A 23,412-nucleotide genomic window follows, 5' to 3' on the forward strand; every position below is an offset into this window, starting at 1 on the left:
GTATTATTACATGCTGTGAACATAAGTAGCTTTGATCACAGTTTATGTTGTAAAAGAGAAGGAATGTTGAAAAAAGATCAACATTGTGATATTATTTCTTCCAAACTGACCAGAAACATGCTTGTCAGACTCTCACAGCAAAGGATCAGACTCACTGTGCATGACGGCTCGGGCCAATGATGTCTGTTAGATTGTCAGTTGTTTAGTGTGCTTCTGTACAGTTAGGGTCACCGTCTCTATTTCAGAATAATTAATATGCGGAAAACACTAAAAGTTGACTGCCTTCCAATATTCTAGCATAATTAAAAAAATTAGACTTTGTAAGTACATATTGTTACAGTCCTAATTCCAATATGATTCCTCATAACTCCTGCTTTGAAATACTGAACTTTAAAATTTACCTGATGAAAGATAATTTACAATGGCACTCTGTCAGGATCATTCTGACTATAAGATCACTGTATTAATCTGAATCCTTCTGAAATGTGCTGTGAATGAATGCTGATGCAACTCACTGTGGGAAAGCTGTTAATAAAATGAATCTGTGACACATGCAACACATTCACAGAGGAAGAGGACACAAAGGGAGGACACGCAGAGGCTGTGTTAAAGTCAGAAATCCAAATCTTTAGTCAAAAACAGGCGGCGGTTACAAACAGGAAGACAAGCAGTCCATCAAACAGTCTACAGGGTCAAACATACAGAGAATTCAAACAGCAGTAAAAAATAACTGGACTCTGAAAAACTTAAAGCAATGTGTGACGCAATAAAAGTATATTCACTGTATTATCATCAATTACAAAAGAGAAAAAGAGAAAAGGAGAAAAACGATGATTTCTAAGAAAATAAACCTTGATGGAAACATACAGAATGTAAACTGTGTGAGTTTGGTGAACTTTGTTAGTAACAAATGAGGAAAAACAAGAGAGAGACAAAAACTCAGTATTCATTAATAATTAGAAAACATCTAAACATTCTGGTCGTGGATTTTTACAGTCTTAGTTCTGCTCGCTGTCATCATTATAATCATCATGATCAATGGCGAGGTCCTGAGGTGGGCGGGGCTGTCTCTGATGATGTCACCATGAAGGAACAGCATCTGGCACGTGTTGCTGAAACATCCCAGTACACTGGTGTAGTTTCCTCTCCAGCTGTTTGACACTTCAACATTAAGGGGAAGAAGAAGAAACCGTGTTAGGTCAGGTGACCACATGGTTTCTAAAATAACTGACAGGAAGTAACCAGGCCATTGGAAATGGATGGCATGTGTTTAGAGTTACTGTAGTTGGGTAACTCTACTTACCAAAAGCAGAAGCACACAGATGACAGATCAGATGCTGAATGTTGCAGGAACATGCTCACGTGTGGTGATCATCCAGTGCTGCTCCGGCAGGTTACACAGTCCAAGACTGAGATGCTGCCCATCTGAGAGTTTGAAAACACACATGCAAAGATTTATTTTGTATTACAGTCAAAGTTGGATGTTCATTTTTGTCCTTTAAAAATGTTTGTGTATTTGAAAGCACTAACATTTAAGGATGACTTGGATCGTCTCCTTTAAAGGGGAGACAAGTGTATCCACTGATCTACGTCACTTTACCTGGATGATGACTCCTCTCTCCCTCACTCAGAAACACTCCTAATATAACCAAGCAAATATATAATAGTCAAGATTTACTTACATCATTACAAAAACAGCAAAAACATCTCCCTTTGATTCTATTTCTCCATTCCTGCTGAACATCAGGCAAGAAATATCTCAGTAAATCACAGTAAAATGTAAAGCACATATTTTCTCTGCTTTGTCTAAACTCTGCAGAGCCTCTGTCAAGAAAAACATATCTGTAAGCATAAAACAAATATACATTTCATAACACTGCACTGGACAAACCTCGGTCAGTTGATTTCCTCTGTGTAGTGCAGACGAGCATCAGTCAGCAAGTCCAGATGGTGAGATGGACTGGTGTCCTTTGTGACTCTGCTGGTTTTTCTGAGGAAACACCACCGTCTCTCCACACCGTCACCATCTGTGAGCACAAACTGCCGCTCTGCCAGCATGTAGGAAATCACATATCACACACACAGGGGTGAAGAACCATTAGAGCTCAACTTTGAATACTTTAGATCTAAACAGATCAAACTAGCTCTTAGTTTCAACAATCAGTGAACAGACAAACAATGATACTGATTCTGTATGAATACAATACGGTATTTTCAATTCAGGTGTCAAATTAATTTATTAAAACTAATACAGATATATGTACATATATATATTTTTTTTGATAAATTAGTTTGCTAAATTATAAGAATACATTTTATTTTTTTTCATTTAACAATTGCAACTGAAAGAAATTAAATATTGAACAAAAATATATTGTCACATTCTGAGCATGCTCAGCATGCTGACAGACTTGAAGTTGCTACAGATTTTAAGAAGTGATAATTTTATTTTTCATCTGTTTAATCAAACATTTGATGCCTCAGCTGTCTCAGTCCTATAGCGTTCTGCAACTACAACTAACCTGAGGCTTGGATTTGGCTGCAGGTGCCCCTGTACATCCTTCTCAGCAGCACACATGTGGGTACCATTTAATCACACTTCTTCCTGAGCTTTGCTTCATCACAAGACCAAAGGTGGCATCCCGTGTCACGGTCTTATCATCATCCAGAAGAAACATTTGAAGAAACATCATGGAGAAGAAACATTTACACGCCTCCTGGTTTTGTTTTCTGATCCTGCAAAAAGACTGAGGACAACAAAGCCCAGAGAACACGAGATACACAACATCCAACATTCAGACTCAACAGCCTCCATCAATGAAGAGCACCAGGTTGGTTCAGTTATAGTAGATATAAGCATACTTCACATTACTGGGTATGAATAATAATGAGGAGGTAAACTTTGAAGATGCAGAGCATGATGTCCCATCATCAGACTGTAAACAAACATCCACCAGGCTTCTTTGCTGTCAGAGGTGATGATTCTCCCATCAGGGATCAGTAGAGTGTATTAACCTGTGGTATAAGCAGCAGTCACTGAAATATTACTGTTTCAGATAAGAAATCTAGCAGATAAAAGCCAGGGTGGGAGGGATCTCTGCAAACTGACTTACCTCTGCAAGTGTGAAGCTCAACAAAAATCTGACTCTCCAGTCACAGACAAACAAAAAACTCCAGCTGGGAGATAGAAAACGCTGTCTGGGTCTTGCTGGATGTTGCTGGTCAGAGTCCACACATTAGCAGAGTGCTTCTTGGTCCCACTGACCCATGTGGACAGCGACTGTGGAGAACTGTTCTGGAAAATGGAAAAGAGAATTAAAATAACAAAAAGCCAAACAGGATTTCCACAAAGACTCTCTTGGAATCAGCAATAAAAACACTGGTTCATATTTCAATTAAATATGAACAGGTTCCTTAAATGCACGCAGTTCAGATCTGATTTCATTTAATTTCCTTCACACAGCACATTTGTCCAGGCTGACAGGTAAACATAGAATTAATCTCAGGTAACATGACTCATAGTAGAGATTCAGTAAGAAAGATTGTCAGCTCTAATATTATTACCACACAATCCAAGGACACACCAACAGCTCAGATTTCTAGAACTATTTAAACAAATGTCTTCTGAATATTCAATTCAGCTTCACAGTGGGAGGGTGGGGGGTGTCGTGGAATTTTTTAAATAAAGTCTGCAACACAGAAAGAGCTGTGATCAAGCTATTTATTACTGCGCGCAGGAGAGCCAACACACATCAAACATCACAGTTCAGTCATGTCAGCGCTGCCACAGAAGTGGTGCTCCTACTCCTTTATGCATTCCAAGGAAGTTACAAACTGATCCTACCACACTTCACGTGTCTCGTTATGAAACCTAACGGATCAATGGTTACGCTGTTTTGTGCCCTTGGCCTTATCAGCACCTGTAAAGGGATTTGTTTTCTCAAACTGCTGAAGTAAGTTCATCTAGTTTTAGAAACTTTCACTGAACAGTCTATAACAGTGTCACTAAGCATATGCATAAGCACTTAAAAACTTTAAATGAGAATAACAGAACATTTCTATTACAGAGGCTAGAGCCTGTCCCAGTAGTCATAGGTAGAGCACACCTGGACAGGTCACCAGTCTGTCAGAGGACTAACACAGAGACAGACATCAGAGTAACAAATCTATTTAAAATTAATGTAAGTTTGCTGCAGCTGTATGTATGAACATGTGTTTCTGTGCTCACAGTCCACCTCTGAGGAACCTGCAGTTCATTTTAAGTCTACTTTAGACAGACCTCACAAAAGGCTGATGTGGCTGGATCAGTACTCTGATTTAAGTACGATACCTTTGGCCAGGGATTAATCTGGTGCATCGCTTCACTGCAGTCTTATGTATTTTCCCCACACCTGAATTTAAAAAAATACCGATATATACAAATAACAGCTTCAGCTGATGCAGCCTGACTCAATCCTAGATGTTCAGCACACAGAGACACAGAGGGACTGTTTAAAGTTTAGTGTTAACCTGAGTCACTGATCATTTACAGCATTACAGAGTCTGGCAGTCTTTGCATGATGTCCACGTCACTGTACGTTTCTAGCTGACTCTCAGGTGTGACAGGTGTGCCAGCAGGAAAGAGTAATAATAACCTGCATCCTGAGGTTTGTCATGCAGGATTAAAGGAGCCAGGCTTTGTTCACCCAGCTAGGATTGTATTTTACACTGACCCTGGGTCAGTATAAGTATCATACAGTTTAAACGAAGCACTGAAACTTGCACATATTTATTACAGATGCACTGAAGCTAATCGAGATATTTGCTGTCAATCTGTGGCTGCGATTAAACACTTTACTGGAAACTTTACTAACTAGTAACTTAATCCGTCATGACAGAAGCTAATATTTCTGTGCTAACATCGTTTAAACAGTAACAGCTTTACTCCAATATAAGCTAACGTTTACACCGTAACTTTAAGCTAGCACCATAAAGACGGTAAAACACGTAATAATATCTACAAATGCATCTTAAAGCTGTTATATTAGCACTCGGTGTATTACTAACATAACCACATTAACATTATTGACACTCGCTGACTTTTAATAGTCATTCTATAAATGCTGTCCGTTTAAATGGTCTTACCTGTAAACACTGCTGCATCCACCGGATTCCAGCCAGAGTGGATTCTGGAGTCTTCCCACGCTCCTGTTAGTGATCCTCCATCTGGATGGATGATAACAACCTTCTGAACAATCTAGCAGGAGATGGCCCATATCTATGGGACTGATTTGTGCTAATAACGCCCATTGTATGGACTGATAACAGCCGAAGCGGGTGAATAAAGTCACCCAGTCGCTAGCTGTGCCATTACCCAGCATACATCACTCCCTCCATAAATGCAATAAACGATACAAAAGTATCGTTTTCCTGTTTTTCAGGTAGTTGTTTACATTATATAATTTATTGTGTTCAGTATACGTCACTACAATGTGATTTCGGAAATATATAAATATACAGACAACAGGCTCTTCCGCGGCAATCTCTTGTCGTCAATAAGCAACGTTAAGGGAGCAGCATAGTATTCAACAGGGGCGATTCTAGAATCAGAGCTTTGGGGGTGCTGAGCACCCAGAGAGCTGCCCAGCCAGGCAAGATAAACCTGTCTCTGTCAGTCCCTGCATCCTTAAATGTTGTCCCGAGTTCTCTCTGACTGTCACTTTGGTGCATTTAAACCCCTGTTCCTCCCTGTCCTCATCGTCTTTTGTATTCATCTCCATTATCAGTCATCATAATTTTACCATCTCTGTGTAAGTCTGCAAATTTCTTTATTAAATCATAAGATTCTTAAATTCATCAAGTCTGTCTGTGCCTGGGTCCTCGTCACAAAACATGACATCACTGTTTTGTACATTTTAACACAATTTAATCCCCACATTTGTGAAAGAAAAGCAAAACACTTTTTTGAAAAGTCTGTAACAAAACCATCAAATCTGATAAAGGTTATTTAAATTCTGCTAAAGAAGAATGGATTCGAATAGAAAAAAAAATACATATCCTAACCTTAATTACTGGGTGAGAATAATGAATGATGCTCATAGTGAGTAAGAAGTAAACTGAGTGCATTTTTTGGACAGAGATTCACATTTAATGTGTATGTATAATACAATACAGATACATAAAAAACACTCCCAAAACAGAATAAATTGTTACAAATAAATTATTACATAATATTAATAAAAACTATAAAAATGGAGGCAACTTTGTCTGTGGTAGAATGTATACAATGTGTACAATGTATGCAGATACTAATTTTACTAATTTAATAATACTAATTTTCTGTTGTAAGATTTATGAGTTTCATGCTTTCATAGTGGTACTTAGGAGAGCTTGACATTTTCTCAGGTGGTACACACTGTAAAAAGTTTGAGAAACACTGAGAAGTGTATGTGTGCTTTTGGAAAACATTTAAAGCTGCTGTACAGAATCTTTGAAACAAGCTTAAAACATTTTTAGAATATAAACAGAGCACTCTGCTTCTCTTTACAGCTCCTCACTCCACCAGGGCTGTTTGGCACTTTCTGATAGTGAGCAAATGTGATGTACGTACTGCAGCAGTCATACAGACAACTGGACGGTCCAAAAGCTGGCCTACCTATTACTGGCTGAGGTTTTAGAAGAGTTGTGGCTGAACCACATAAAAATATATCATTAATTTTAATCTCCCCAATCAATTATAATGTTATGTTGGAATGTTGTTAAAGATGGTCAAAAATGTTTCAACCCAGTTTGTTTTGCAGATTCTGTATAACAGCTTTAATATAGGGAGGACACAACTTCCAGATTGTGTGAGTTTCTGTTGTGCCTGTCACTGTTCCCTGTCTGTTCCCTGGCAAGGTCAGGTTCTTCCTGACCTTGCCCTTTCTCCTCACATTCCCCTCTTTCCTCTCTCCCTCTTTGGACTGACAATCATACACAAATAGATTGTATTAAATTAGAAGAAAATTAAATTAATATGAAAAAATACTATTAAGATCACTAATAAAAAAGTCCTCTCTCAGTGTACTTTCAACCAAAAGGCAAACAACCAAACCACATGAACATCTAATAAAAGATATAAATATTGAAACACTGATCCAACATTATTCTTGATTGACGGATCATTTGATTTTACACTTTTACCTGAATGTGGCTCCTGTTTTTTTGAAAAAACTTCCTCATATTCATTATGAACCTGGCTGTCTCTCTGTACGCACACACGCACACACACACACACACACACACACACACACACACACACACAAACACAACAGGAGTTATAAGGTTAATGGGCATTCAGTCAGTTAGCTAGTTAGTATCCATTTAAAACAGGACAGTGGTAACAACTTTAGGCTACGGAAAATTTAAAGTTTTAGATTTTTAAATAGGCTGTATACATTTCAATGGGAGGAACAGGACGGTGAAATGTCGCTGAATTTACTACAAAGCAGGACGGATTGTAGGGTAGCAAACATTGTCGGAAAACACGTTTTCAACACTGCAGGTTACCTGGGTGTAATGTTTTTCAGTTAAAACGAAACATGGTCTGACTCCTACCTAACTATATAAAGAGTAACTGAAGGTTAAATGCAGCTAATATGTCCTGTTTTAAGCCAGGCACTCACACCTCCGCTCCGCTGTGTCTCAGCCACCATCGCTCTGGCAGCAAGAGCGCTAGAGCCAGAGCAGGAGAGAGCTGGAACAAACCATTTTGGGAGGGGGGGGGTTATCTATACTTTTGTTGTTAAAATGTTACGTCTCAAACAAGTACAGTACTGTATGCTTTTTATATTTTTAGTAGTGTGTCACACAAACAGCAAATATTGTCAAAAAAAGTAAGAAATCTTTGGGGGTGCTTTGATTCATTTTGGGGGTGCTGAAGCACCCCCAAAAATGGGCTAAAATCGCCCCTGATTTCAAGTTATAAAATAATTTAATAAAAATGTCTAGGGATTTTACAGTAAATTACTACTAGGATTTTATGTTTTTGTGTGATTTCAGATCAGTTAATCAATATGTCAATGAAAAAACCACCAAATTCAGACACATGAGGTTGTGCTGAAAAGAATGATACCAAACAAGGCCAGGAAAAAAAATTAAATGAAACAATTTAAAGGTGAAATACAAATGTAAAATGAAAAGGAGTCCAAAGTGTCCAGTTATATTTTGGACCTCAGAGGGTAAACCCAACAAATTATGAAAAATTAGGTTTCAGTTTTCGTTCATGACAGTGCAGATTTCTGACATTTTGTGTAAATTTAAGTCACAATTTGATTATTTTTCTAACAAAAAACTGTGTGAAACTTAAGTTAGACTTGTGTTTGTCAATGAACCGCCCCATGTTGTGTAGCTTTTGGATTGTATACTTATTGGGCTACATATTTATTTACTATACAGGCTATACAGCACATAAAATCAAAATTCACATGTTTTGTGTAACTGAAAATAATTAAGTTATAGACTATGTTTATATGAAACGTGTATACTTAATGCATTTGAATCATTTTAACCATATGTAACCGCCTGCATAGGTGTTTGAAAAAAAAGGCTTTGATTTTGCCACCCCATTTGATTTTCATGCCACCCTTATGCCATCCTAGGGAAATTTCTCTAGATCCGCCCCTGGCACCACTCCTCCATGTCTCAACTGGACACCCACTCAGCTATCCACTCCCTCCTCCCGAGCGTCTCTCCTCCACCTGTACGTAAGACCCATCAGTATTAGTTTCCACCCATAATCGTCTTCCCCGCTCTACCTCACCTCTCCCTCTGTTACGGTGCCTTCGCCCTGTGACTCATCCTCCGAGTCTGTCTCCTTCTTGATTACCTGTTTGCGACAGACCAAGGGTATGGAGAGCCAGGAGTGACAAAATGACTTAATTAAAGACACCATTAAACAATTAATTAAGATTTCATTAACTATTTAAAATTGCAATGAATTAATTAAATAAATATTGTAATAATTATTTAAATGCCCATTCATGTAATTTAAAACATTTAATAAATTATTTAATTATATATTTCTAATTTTGTTTAATTAATGTCACATGTAATTATTTAATTAGATATTTACACCGAAAGTAGTGAGGTCGTGTTTCCGGGTGAGCGTGCGCTGGCGTGTCTTTCTGCCGCTGCTCTCTGTGTACGTGTTCGTTTGCTTCGCTCTGTTTTAATTTTTAGCCTGGAAAACCTGGATTTTATCGTTTTTCCTGTGATCGACTCTCCTGGGGACCTGACTCACCAGGCTAACGCGAGCCCTCGCTGCCCTTCTCCGTGTACTACTGTCTGGCCGGTCACCGCATTCAAGTGTCTGCCTTCTCAAGTTGCTGACGTTATGCACAGTGCCAGGTGGGTAATCACAGCTACTTTTCTGGCACTGGGCTGTAAATCGTGGCCCTGTGGCATGCTGGGTAACGTGGTTTAAAGGCTGCATTTTAAGGCCGATTACGTCACAGCGACGCGACGAAGGCTGTCCCAATTCGAAGGCTGCTCGAAATGCGGCCCTCAAATGCGTCCTTCATTTCCCTGAATTTTAAGGATGTGGCGGTGTAGACTTCGTGGCCCAACATATCCCAGAATGCACAGCGCGGCGGTGGGTGTGGATAATTTTGCCAAAAAAAACGGCAGAAGCGGAGCGGCGAAGAGTAAACTTTTAAAAGTAAGTACTGAATATGATGTCACTTATTTATGTGTGAATGTTTAATAATGAAGAACATTAAAACATTACTGTTGGCCACATGTTGGCAAAGTTATGTGACATTAGTGACGTTTGTACTAACTTTGTTTTAAAGCCTTTGCTGTAAAATATACGCCGTTCAATAGTCGGTTTGCAGTCCTGAATATGACGGCACAAGCAGGATTCACTGCACTGTTAATGTTAGCTATGTTATATTGCTGCCTCTGTTCAGTGGTGTCGAGCCAAACGGACTTTAACGTGTGTTTGAACGAGCTGACGGTTCACTCGTTAAGCTGAAAGAAAGATGCTTTAATCACAGGAGTCACACATGTGTCCACTGTACCATCTGTTTAGCACTCGTAATAACACAAACACTAAATCCTCAGATCAGTTCCATCTAGACCAGCTGTAACAGGAAAATGCTGCTTACACTTTGATGCATCACTTTCAGTTTGTCATATAAGACAATATATCAGATTGAGGCATTATTTTCCTGCAGTGAGTAAATCTACTTTGTACTTTACTCTTTTCTTTTAGGTAAAGGGTCTAAACAGTACTTGTACACTGTGGAAATCCCATAAGAACGTCTCCTGAACTCTGAAAAATAACAAAACAAAGACTAAAAGGAGGTCATGGGTGCTGATGATGATGATGATGAGGAGGAGTAGCATGCATTTAAAAAGTGACTGATGTCCTAGAATACAACAGAACAGTGTCTCTACAAACTTATGAAAACATGACAGTCTTGCATTAGTTTGTATTCTTATGATTTCAAAAAACGAGGGAAAAATCTCCTTGAAATCCACAATTCCTTTTTGTTATTTCTTAGTGTGTGACGTATTTTATTGCCTTTATGATTGGTGCAAACAGTTTCCTGATTCATAATGGAAATAGATTTTAGACACAGGAGGAACACGCAGTGATCAGCAGGAGCAGCTTGGAGTCCAGTCTTCTTCACAATGAGGAGGGACATATATGCAGGAACAGTTGTCATAACTGTTACAACCACCAGATGGCGAAAGAGTCCCACTGCAACTTTAAGCCATGAAGGATGTGTCTTGATGTTTGCTTGTGATAAATCTGCTTTATGTGAGTCTTTTTCAGAAAGTAACAGTAATATGTCTGATTATATGTCTTTAATCAGTAAAGTCTCGCTTTGCTGGAAATAAATCAATAATAAAATTGTAAACATGCAGCTGTATGTTAGAAGTCAAAGGGTCCTTAAGTCTTCTGTAAATTGACGGGGATCAAATGAAGGAAGACATCCTCAGACAGAATTAAATACATACATAAACACAGCCTGGTGCCAATAACACAGCTAATGACACTGCTGTATCACTGGCTTTACTGATTAAAGACCATATCTGAAGGAAATCTTTGAACACAACAGAAAGTGACCTTTTAAACCTGCGACACTGATGCTGCATTCAAGGACCATTACAAACATCTGAAAGGACTTAAGAACATGAAGAAAATGTGACTTGTTTCTCTGTAATGAAGCTGTTTTAGTGGAGAAAGTTGAAAGGTCACAGAGCGACTGCTGAATCTTCTGCTCTAAACATGAACTCTGAACTTTGTGATGAAGGACACAAGTATCTGTTCTTACTCTAATAAATGCTGCTTTAATATCCAACAGACTATTTTCCTTCCTCATCAGCAGTAAACAGCTCGACTGCGTCTGTGCATTTGTGTCCTCCATACTTGTTTACACAGACATCTCAGGCTTGATGCCACGATGCAGTGTAGAAACCTGACAACCCTCTGACTCATGTTCAAATGTTCAAGGACATTTCTCAGGATCATGTATGACCCCTTTTTGACATTTGGACTTTCATTAATAATATTTGTGTTTCTGAGTCATTTTTGTGGAGACTTCTGTCCAACGTAGTGTCCAAATGAAGCCTGAAGCTTTTCTTCACCCTCTTGTCAGATGGTCAGCAACTAAACTCTGTTCCAACCAATGTCTGATAAGAGATGAGACACAGCAGCTGAGCAAATGATCATTTCATGCTGAAGACATCCTCAGACAGAATGAAATACATACATAAACACAGCCTGGTGCCAATAACACAGCTAATGACACTGCTGTATCACTGGCTTTACTGATTAAAGACCATATCTGAAGGAAATCTTTGAACACAACAGAAAGTGACCTTTTAAACCTGCGACACTGATGCTGCATTCAAGGACCATTAAAAACATCTGAAAGGACTTAAGAACATGAAGAAAATGTGACTTGTTTCTCTGTAATGAAGCTGTTTTAGTGAAGAAAGTTGAAAGGTCACAGAGCGACTGCTGAATCTTCTGCTCTAAACATGAACTCTGAACTTTGTGATGCTTCAGGAGGAAAACTGCTTCAGTTATTCTCTCAGATTAGTTTCATATTTTCTGCATCAGATTTGAGTGAGATCCTGGAATGAAGACAGAAGAAAAGACTTTGTTCAAAGTTTGATTTATAGTCAAACCTTCCAGGTTATTCACACAATAAAACATCAACACAATATATGAATTCATTCATTAAAATCACAGTTTTTCCTCATTTGTTTGATGATTTTGACAAAAACAAACACAAACACACACACATGGTCTGCCATACTCATAAAGAGAAATGTCGACATTTTTCAATACAAATATTCCAGAAACATTTAGAGGATAGAGAAGTTTACATTTTCATGTGGAGAAATATTTTAGTAAATCAAAATGATGATGAGCAGTGATAGCCTCCATAAACAGTCACAGGAAAGATCTCCTTTAAAAACTCAGAAACATCAAGAGAACAACTAGAAGATGTGGAGGTACCACCCATAATGTTTGACTGACAGCTGATCTCTGTGCAGAAATGATGGAGAGAAAATAAAATGAAACTAAAATACAGATTTAAACCCACAATATGAAAGACTTCAGTCTATTTCACTTTAATCAGCTTAGCAGTGTCTCCATAATTAAACCAAAATGTTAGTCCAGCATAGAGCGGCTGAGTGAATGTGGTCTGGACTCTGTGGAGGAGAGTCATGGTTTCAGAGACGCTGTAGAAGGACAAAATACCTGCTCTGTGATCCAGGTACACTCCTACTCTGGAGGAACGAGGACCTGAGACACGAGTTTGCATGTTGTTGTACCAAAATGTGTAACTGTTGTTGTCACAATCTAATGACCAAGATTTGTCATTATGTCCAAATCTACATTCATTACCCTCTCCTTTTCTGCTGATATTCTTGTATGCGACTGCTACATCAACTCCTTCCCCTCTCCACTCCACCTCCCAGTAACAACATCCAGTCAGACTCTCTCTACTCAGGACCTGCCACGGTCCAGTGAATCTGTCTGGATGATCAGAATAAGACTGTTGTTGTTTCATTACTTTTACTTTTCTGTTCCCCTCTGATAATAACAGCTCTTTGTTTGCTGTGTTTGGATCCAGTGTGATTTCACGTGAATATTTTAAGAATCCAGCTCTGGTCTTTGGCTCTGGTGGATCTGACAGTAAAACATCCACTTCAGTGACTGTCAGTGAGATGTTTGTCCATTCCTCTCTCAGAATGTCCTGTAGTTTATCTCTGACCTCTGACACAGCTGCTGTCACATCCTCAAAGTAGCTCAGAGGACGGATATTGATGCTGGATGAGTCTGTAGACTCACTGAGTGCTGACAGTGAGGGGTAGTTGTGTAGAAACTGGATGTGATCCTCTGTGTGTGAGAGCTGCTTCAGCTCAGCATCTTTCCTCTTCAGCTCAGTGATCTCCTGCTCCAGCTTCTCCTGAAGCTCTTTGACTCGACTCACTTCAGTTTCCTGCTGGGATCTGATCTGCTGCTTCACATCAGAGCTTCTTTTCTGGATGAGATGGATCAGCTCAGTGAAGATCTTCTCACTGTGCTCCACTGTTTGATCAGCAGACTGATTGATGGCCTCCACCTCCTGTTGAAGCAGCTTCACATCTTTCTCTCTGTCCTGGATTCTCTGCTGGATGTTTTGTCGACTCACCTCCAGCTCTCTCTGCCTCTCAGTCCTTTCTGCTGCAGCTGAGACTGTGTCGTGGCCTTTATGTTCATCCACAGAGCAGAGATAACAGATACTCTGCTGATCAGTACGGCAGAACATCTTCATCACCTCATCATGACGAGAGCAGATGTTGTCCTGGAGCTTCTTGGAGGGCTCCACCAGCTTGTGTTTCTTGAATGTAGGTGAATCATAATGAGGCTGAAGGTGTTTCTCACAGTAAGATGCCAGACAGAATAAACAGGACTTGAAGGCTTTCATTTTTCTTCCAGTGCAGACATCACAGGCCACATCTTCAGGTCCAGCATAGCAGTGATCAGCAGGAGCAGCTTGGAGTCCAGTCTTCTTCAGCTCCTCCACTAAATCTGCTAACATGGTGTTTTTCACCAGGACAGGCCTCGCTGTGAAAGTCTGTCTGCACTGAGGGCAGCTGTAGATTTTCTTCTTTTCCTCTTCATCCCAGAAGCTTTTAATACAGTTCCTGCAGTAGCTGTGTCCACAGGGAATAGTCACCGGATCCTTCAGTAGATCCAAACAGACTGAACAGCAGAATTTTGTTTGATCCATTTGATTCATGTGCTGTGCCGTTTCACCGTCTCTCAGTGACTGTCACACAGTTTCACTTCCTCTGAACAGAAACAACCTCTGTGCTCTGAAGGGAAACAGATCTCTGCTCTTTTTCACCTCCTACAGGAAATGAGGCTCACCAGCAACTGCATTTACACCATGTTGTTTAGACCCATCCTGATACAGACACATCTGTGAAGGGAGGCACTAAAGAAATATTCTTACAGAGCGACCAAGAGCCATTCAAATGATGCAGGGTGTGGTATGTTTGGTTACAACATGCAGTAAGAAGTCTGACGCAGGTAAACTGGTTTAACTGGTTTAAACTGTTAAAATTAGTTTCAACTGGTTCAGCCCAGTTTAACTTTTCTTGAGTTATGACAGTCAACACTCAGTGAGTTCATTTTATATTTTAAAAAGTTCAGCAAAGTTTAGGATGCTGTGATGAATAAAAATAAATCACACTTTATATTTTGACATTTTCTAATCTTAGTTCATTCTCACACTTACAGAATGATGCATGGAAACAACTGACTCCACTTAATCAAACATAGGTTTGATTTAGTGGAGTCAGAAAATTGCAGATTGCTGGATCCAGGGGCATCACTGGGTTTTAAGGACAGGGGGGGCTTAGCCCCCAAGAGATGCACAAAATTTCACAAACAGAAAACAAAGACTGAGAAATTGCTTTCCTACTTTTTTGGACAGATTAAACATCCTAGACCACCAATAGATCTATTGTTTTATTTCAGTCTGTTTTATAATACAGTACAACAAGAAAACAGAGGAAATGTGTTTGCTGCATCAATAACAAGAAAAAAACTGAAAATAAAGAAGTACATCATTTTTATGGCTGCAATCACCAGTTACTTGGTGGGTGGAAGCATCAAAGAATGACGTCTGTTTTTAAGAGTGGCAAATCGGTCAATCGCTCTGTTGTGACTCAGATACTGAAGCGTGTCTTTTTCAATAGACATGACTGCAAGACTGTGAAGTCTTTTCTGACCCATTGTTTGACGCAGCCTTTTGTCTTGGCACCTGGTTCAGGGATACTGTGGGTGTTACACAGGGCCTTGGTTTTCTCATACAACTCTGTAGCAAATGCATCTGAGTGTTTGTCGGGTGCATTGTGTGCCGGGTGGCGGCCAGGAGCGGAGGCCCTGGCGGACTGACCCCCGGCTGCCAAAACTGGCAATAGGGACATGGAATGTCACCTCTCTGGTGGGGAAGGAGCCTGAGTTAGTGCGTGAGGTTGAGAGGTACCGGCTAGATATAGTCGGGCTCACCTCTACGCACGGCTTGGGCTCTGGAACCAGTCTCCTGGAGAGGGGCTGGACTCTGTCTCAGTCTGGAGTTGCCCCTGGTGAGAGACGGCGGGCTGGGGTGGGTATTCTAATATCCCCTCGGCTTGCTGCCAGTACGTTGGGGTTTTTCCCGGTGGACGAGAGGGTTTGTTCCCTGCGCCTTAGGGTCGGGGAACGGGTCCTGACTGTCATCTGCGCTTATGCGCCGAGTGGCAGTTCGGAGTACCCAGCCTTCTTAGAGTCCCTGGGGGGGGGGGGGGGGGGGTGCTGGAAGGTGCTCCACCTGGAGACTCTGTTGTCCTGCTGGGAGACTTCGATGCTCACGTGGGTAACGACAGCGAGACCTGGAGGGGCGTGATTGGGAGGAACAGCCTCCCTGATCTGAACCCGAGTGGTGCTTTGTTATTGGACTTCTGTGCTAATCACAGTTTGGCCATAACGAACACCTTGTTCGAACATAAGAGTGTCCATAAGTGCACGTGGCACCAGGACGCTCTAGGCCGTAGGTCGATGATCGATTTTATAATCGTATCACCAGACCTGCGACCATATGTTCTGGACACTCGGGTAAAGAGAGGGGCTGAGCTGTCAACTGATCACCACCTGGTGGTGAGTTGGATCAGGTGGCGGGGGAGGACGCTGGACAGACCTGGTGCACCTAAACGCGTAGTCAGGGTGTGCTGGGAACGACTAGCAGAGGCCCCAGTCCGCGAGATCTTCAACGCACACCTCCGGCAGAGCTTCAACAGCATTCCGAGGGAGGCGGGGGACATCGAGTCCGAATGGACCATGTTCAGCGCCTCCATTGCCGAAGCTGCTGCATTGAGCTGCGGCCGCAAGGTGGTTGGTGCCTGCCGTGGTGGTAATCCCCGAGCCAAATGGTGGACACCAGAGGTGAAGGGAGCCACCAGGCTGAAGAAGGAGTCCTATCGGGCTTGGTTAGCCAGTGGGACTCCGGAGGCAGCCGACAGGTATCGACAGGCCAAGCGGAATGCGGCTCGGGCAGTGGCTGAAGCAAAAACTCGGGTGTGGGAGGAGTTCGGAGAGGCCATGAAAAAAGACTTTCGGACTGCCTCGAAGAGGTTCTGGCAAACCGTCAGGCGTCTCAGGAGGGGAAAGCGGTGCTCTACCTGCACTGTGTATAGTGCTGGCGGAGCGCTGCTGACGTCGACTGAGAAAATTGTCAGGCGGTGGAAGGAATACTTCGAGGACCTCCTTAATCCCACTGACGCGTCTTCCAAGGAGGAAGCAGAGTCTGGGGATGAGGGGAATGACCCGCCAATTTCTGGGGGCGAGGTCACTGAGGCAGTTAAACAACTCCTTGGTGGCAGAGCCCCTGGTGTTGATGAGGTCCGCCCCGAGTTCCTGAAGGCTCTGGACGTTGTAGGGCTGTCCTGGTTGACACGCCTCTGCAATGTTGCGTGGAGATCAGGGGCAGTACCCGTGGATTGGCAGACCGGGGTGGTGGTCCCCATCTTTAAGAAGGGGGACCGGAGGGTGTGTTCCAACTACAGGGGGATCACACTCCTCAGCCTCCCCGGGAAAGTCTATGCCAGGGTGCTGGAAAGGAGAGTTCGTCCGCTAGTCGAACCTCTGATGCAGGAGGAACAATGCGGTTTTCGTCCGGGTCGCGGAACACTGGACCAGCTCTTTATCCTCTCGAGGATACTTGAGGGTGCATGGGAGTTTGCCCAACCAGTCTACATGTGTTTTGTGGACTTGGAGAAGGCATTCGACCGTGTCCCACGGGGTGTCCCGTGGGAGGTGTTGCGGGAGTATGGGGTGTCTGGCCCATTGCTACGGGCCATTCGATCCCTATACAACCGTTGCAAGAGCTTGGTTCGCATTGCCGGCAATAAGTCGGACTCGTTCCCGGTGGGTGATGGGCTCCGCCAGGGCTGCCCTTTGTCACCGGTTCTGTTCATAATTGTTATGGACAGGATTTCTAGGCGCAGCCAAGTGGCGGAGGGCTTTCGCTTTGGTGGCCTCAGGATCTCATCTCTGATCTTTGCGGATGATGTGGTTCTGTTGGCTTCATCGGGTGAGGGCCTCCAGCTCGCACTGGAGCGGTTCGCAGCCGAGTGTGAAGCAGCGGGAATGAGGATCAGCACCTCCAAATCTGAGGCCATGGTTCTCAGCCAGAAAAGGGTGGAGTGCCCACTCCGGGTCGGGGATGAGGTCCTGCCCCAAGTGGAGGAGTTCAAGTATCTCGGGGTCTTGTTCGCGAGTGATGGGAGAAGGGAGCCGGAGATCGACAGACGGATTGGGGCTGCAGCTGCAGTAATGCAGACGCTGCACCGGTCCGTCGTGGTGAAGAGGGAGCTGAGTGTAAAAGCGAAGCTCTCAATTTACCGGTCGATCTACGTCCCTACCCTCACCTATGGCCACGAGCTGTGGGTAGTGACCGAAAGGACCAGATCGCGGATACAAGCGGCGGAAATGAGCTTCCTCCGAAGGGTGGCTGGCATCTCCCTTAGAGATAGGGTGAGAAGTTCGGCCATCCGGGAGGGGCTCAGAGTAGAGCCGCTGCTGCTCCACATCGAAAGGAGCCAGCTGAGGTGGTTTGGGCATCTGATAAGGATGCCCCCTGGGCGCCTCCTGGGTGATGTGTTCCAGGCATGTCCCACCGGGAGGAGGCCCCGGGGCAGACCCAGGACACGCTGGAGAGATTATATCTCTCGGCTGGCCTGGGAACGCCTTGGTGTTCCCCCGGATGAGCTGGAGGAGGTGGCTGGGAAGAGGGAGGTCTGGGCTTCTCTGCTTAGGCTGCTGCCCCCACGACCCGGCCCCGGATAAAGCGGATGAAGATGGATGGATGGATGGATGGATGTTTGTCCTTAAGTGTGTCGCACACAGCTTGTTTGCAGATAAAAGCTTCTGAGTCTAAAGTCTCTTTCTGCAGGAATTTGTGGAGTCCTTCGGTTACAGACAGAATCGACTGAAACATCAGTAGTGCATAGACTGCTGAGAACTTGTAGAGCTTTACTCTGAGACCAACAGCTATGGGGGATCCAATTGCAGATAGGCACTCCAAAATGGCAGGCAATGTCTCAAGAACTGCACTGATTGATCGCAAAGTGTTTGAAAGTTGCACAAGCTCAGTTTTTGTCAATCCAAGCTTTGCCTGAGTCTCCATGAACTTATGATGATTGACTAGGGAGGTGCTGAAGAAACAATTCACAAACTCCAACAAGCTGAAAAGCTCCACAGCCTCTGGGACAGCCTTGCAAGTATTGCACAAAACCAGGTTGAGTTGATGAGCATAACAATGCACATAGATAGCCTCAGGATGGAGCAGTGGCGTGTCTAGAAAATTTTTGTTGGGGGGGGGGGGGGGGGGGGGCAGGTGGGGGCACAGATTTGGAGAAGGGTGGCAGATGTAATTGGCAGATAATGTTAAAAACAATTCTACCAACCGTTAACCATAATTCAATAACCCTATAAACCTAATAACCGAATGTGCTTTTAACTCTTATTAGAATGAGATTTTAACCACTACGGTGCAAAGTTTTTAGATACTGTGTTGATAAAGTACAAGAGATACAATCAGTCAGTGTTTATTCAGCAGTCAAGGACATCAATATTTGCATAATATTTTTACTGACATATAGTGCACATATGTTTTGGGCAAAAACATTTTTGAATATTAAAATATAAACATTTTAACATACAATTGGCAAATTAGCCAATGCAAAACCAATGCCTATTAAAAAAAGAAGATAATCTTCTCTCAAACTGGTGTTTGATTTTGAAACAGGAAAAAGTGGGGAAACAAATGAAAAGACTAACATTTGAATAAAACCTGAACGCAAGTAAATACTTTCTATGCTGCCTTATGGTAAACTTTGGTAATATTGATGTATAAAGAACAACACTGGCTGATGATGAAATACAGTCAGCTGGCATGGTGACACTGCCAGTATTAACCTGCAGGGCTGGACTGGGACAGAAAATTGGGCATTTTCACTACAGACTGGCCCACCAGGTATTAAAGCCATAAAGCCTTTGAATGAAAACAAACGCTGTTGTGACAGTGATGTACAGTCTTATTGGTATATGTATGATTTCCATACATTTTACGTCAGATAAAAACTTTGTTCGCAAGATTCAGATAATTATTTAATAAAAGCTGGATATTTTAAATGAGAATAAGAAAGAAAAGTATTTCTTTGTGCCCACCTCTCCCTGTTAATGCCCTACCTGGCCCCCTGGCAACACTTTGCTAGATCCGCCCCTGCACAGCTATCAGCTGTCAGCTACTTAGAAAAGGATTCTGGTGTTATTTGTCTCTCAGAAACAGTTCATAACTTCCCTTCAACTCATTCATGTCACCTAAAAGGTAAACCTGTTTCTCCATCACCTGTTCGGCTCTGATGATTCAGTAAGGACATCTCCTGGTTTCATCTTCATGTTTCCCTCTCACCAGATAACCAAACCGACATCATGACCAGCAGCTTTACAGCTGTGGCTCCAGCAAACATCAGCTGATACTAGAAATTAATATTAAATGAATTCTAACAACAGCTGATCAAGCTTAAACGTGCTGCTGTTGTTTAGCGGGACATCCGCTGGCTTCCTGTTTCTGGCGCAAAGTGGGGGATGAATAAACAAGAGAGCCGATCAGCTGATCATTGATCAGTTTCATGATTGAAGTAGAAACAGGAGAGGGAGGGGGAGAGAATGAGAGAAGAAGAGGCAGCTGCAGCGTAAAGACAGAATAACTCCAGCTTTGTGTCTTTTTCCATTCTAGCTAAAGTACGGGACAAACTGCGTCTCTTCTCAGCTCAATACAAAACGTGTAATGTTTTCTCTGAAAGAGGGACCATTCCATTTTTAAGGAGCCGTTGGCAACTCTATTAACTAACCTTGTGAATAAAATAAAATTCACTATCAGTAACATCATAGCAACCGAACAGCTGTATAGAAACTCCGTCATGCTAGCTCACGCAGTACAAGTTATTGTAACTGACTGTAAAAAGTCAGCACAACGAAAATAAACTCCACCTAAACTTGCTTTATATCTGACCCAGATAGACTGCAGGTCATAACTTCTTACCTGAAGTTCAGTTCACCTGACACTCAGAGCGGTGTTCCAGATCTACTGGCGTTTAGATCAACTGGTCGAACAGATGTGTGGCAGTCTTGTGTTTCAGGAGCTGCTACCTACAAACCAGCAAAAAAAACGCCAAATGTGTCATCTGTGACACTTGTGAGGTTATCTCAAACACACTCCGTCAGTCTTGATGCTGTTGAACAACAAAATATTTAAAAATGTGGCGAGTTTACCTGATATCCTCATGCGCGACGCGATCGCGAAAACAGCAAACAATTAACACCACGCCGATGTTGTTCACCGGACAGCAAGAGTAAACGATCAGTAGACTCTTGCCGTCGTTATCGTTCCCCTCGCACGTTTTATTTCTCCAAATTCAGCGTTTTTGCTTCACAACTAAAGCGAGTGGTTTACTTTGTGCACTAACATGGACTCGAGTCAACCAGCGCCACCTCTGGCCAAGTGCCACAGCCTACAGCCAGATCAACTTGTTGTTCGACCAACGCCAGTTGATCTAAATGCCAGTAGATCTGGAACACCGGTCAGCTATTGCGCTGGTGGATAACAGAGCTCTCCGAAAACGTGGAAGCACTTTTGCAAATATGTGATATTTTTATAAATTAAGTAGAAATTTGAGCATTACACAGCTACATTCTCGCCTGAAAATATCTTAAAAGGTTATTTTGTGACCCAGAAAGGGTAGTCTGGGGAAAAGGAGGAGGGTGGTCATTGGAGCCTGTGCATACTTGTAAACGCAGCAATGGCAGAGGAGCGCAGCTAAAAAACTTATTACTTTTTCTGGGTCACAAAATAAACTTTTAAGATATTTTCAGGCGAGAATGTAGCTGTGTAAAGTTCAAATATCTGCTCGATTTATCAAGACATCACATATTTGCAAAAATGCTCTGACGTTTTCGGAGACGTCCATTTTTTTTTTCATGCTTTGTGGCAGCTTTTGAACATCTGTGGCATCTATTAATGTCAAATCTAGCCTTTATTTAACAACATAAGCAATCTCTATGTTACAATAATTGCACAGCCATTAAGGATAAAATCAGTTTCTGAAAACTGTTCTGCTTTTTCTCCCTCTGCTTGCTTCTTACTGTCTTTGAGGATCGGGATCAGCACTCCTGTTGTTGGACAGAAAGACATCAACTCAGTGGTAAGTATTTCGGTTTTCCAATATATTAGCAACTGTCAGTGACATTTATATTAATCAGGCTGAACTTTAATCATACTTTAGATCAGCCTGTTTTACTTATCGTTTTATTTGTGCTTTGGTTTGGGGAAGTTGTTTCTTTTCTGATCTTTTCCTGTCTTCTGTTATTAGACTTGAGATATGACTGCACTATGCTGTTGCTGGTGACTCCAGTTAATTCTACAAGACATGCTGTGTAAGTAAACAAACAACAACAGTTTGGTCTGCATTTCTTGAAAGATCACATCCCCCAAACTTAGTTTAGAGGGTCTACACTGTATATAGTGAAGTCTGCAAGTTTTCTAACAGCAAAATTTGTTTTGTTCCCAAATCATTTTGCACATCATTAGAATGAACGTTATTGGCCATGTTTGCATAGCCCTTTTTAAAATGATGCTTTCATGGCATTATTGTGTGTCGGGTGGGGGTCAGGGCTATCCAGACTGACAATTGGGACATTGAATGTCACCTCTCTGGTGGGGAGGGAGCCTGAGATTGTGTAAATTGGAGTCTGTTTTATACCAAATGCAGAAAATTTTTATTTAAGAAAGCAATTAAGTTCATGTTCCAAAAAATATGATTGTTTGCTTGCAGGACACCAGGAGAGATGAGTCCTCCGTCACAGATGGTGTGGTCAGTGAAGATGGTCGCCTGCAGGTTCAAGCTCATTGCATCTCCAACCCACATCCACTGCCACTGTACTTAAGGGAAGTTAAAGACCTTCTTCTGCACTTACATTTGGATCACCTCGATCCATGACAGTCATTCGGGCAGTAATGCCTGGACTGGAAACAAGCCATCCTTAAAACATTACAACATTCCAGCTCCTGTGTTGGAATGAAAAACAAATGTGTTGTTTAAATCAGAGACTGCACTTGTGACAGAACAATAAATATTTTATTTTGATTATATAAGTAATGTAAGTACAAAACAAACTTGTGGTAGGCCTAAACTTATTTTCAGAATAATTACATCTGAGACTTTGTTTCATTGTAAGATTATAACAGTGATGGCAATATAATTGTTTGTTGTTCAGCAGAACAGTGTCCAGTATGTTGGCTGTTATACTTTGTTGTGTTTGAAAATAAAAGTTGGGCTGATTTTAACATCATTACAAAAAGTGTTGTTAATTATTTTTAATCATATTCAGGTTACCACAAATAGTTTTTTCATTTAGTTGAACTTGAAATGTTTGTCAGTAGGTAAACAATTAAAATTGTACAGTCAGAAATATCAAGTTATTCTTAATACTGCAGACTTGCAATGTGTAAGTGTTCCTAACAGTCATCTTAAGTAAGCTTCACGTAGTTTTTTTGAGGCAACAAGTTTCCTCAATTTTTTTCGAGTTCTGGGAACTAACAAGGCTGTAAAGTGTACTCAAAATGAGCCAGGTACAGCGTGTGGTGGTGGTGCACATGCATAGACCATGGTGTGGTGGCAGGTTGAAAGGTTGTGGTGGTGGATGCATGACTTGTCTTAGCAGTAAAAATCCATCTGCAACTGAACTTGTCTCTCAAGAGTGACTTATAATTTACTGTGATGTTCAGAAGCTGGCCTCTCAGATGACTCCATCATATCCAGAATTCTTTTCTTCATCTG

The 23,412-nt window shown here is 42.0% G+C and overlaps 1 protein-coding gene across 1 annotated transcript; it reads right to left on the reverse strand.

Moving 5' to 3' along the window:
• Positions 1 to 1,896: 1,896 nt before the first annotated feature.
• LOC148097561 (tripartite motif-containing protein 16-like) lies at positions 1,897 to 14,258 on the reverse strand. Its single transcript, XM_087832440.1, has 2 exons — positions 12,887 to 14,258; positions 1,897 to 2,048 (listed from the first exon to the last, which is right to left on the reverse strand). Exons 1-2 carry the CDS (start codon positions 14,256 to 14,258, stop codon positions 1,897 to 1,899), a joined length of 1,524 nt encoding a protein of 507 aa, XP_087688566.1.
• Positions 14,259 to 23,412: the final 9,154 nt, after the last annotated feature.

Source organism: Neolamprologus brichardi, chromosome 18 (genome assembly GCF_056152115.1).
Source record: "Neolamprologus brichardi isolate AB-2024 chromosome 18, ASM5615211v1, whole genome shotgun sequence".
NCBI lineage: Eukaryota > Metazoa > Chordata > Actinopteri > Cichliformes > Cichlidae > Neolamprologus > Neolamprologus brichardi.

Excerpts from the sequence above, each read along its gene's own strand:
- LOC148097561 (XM_087832440.1), bottom strand. The coding sequence starts at position 14,258 with ATGGATCAAACAAAATTCTGCTGTTCAGTCTGTTTGGATCTACTGAAG. Across the intron at positions 2,049-12,886 it reads TATCAGCAGAAAAGGAGAGG|AGCGGCAGTTTGTGCTCACA; the intron begins GTAATGAATGTA and ends ACATGCTGGCAG.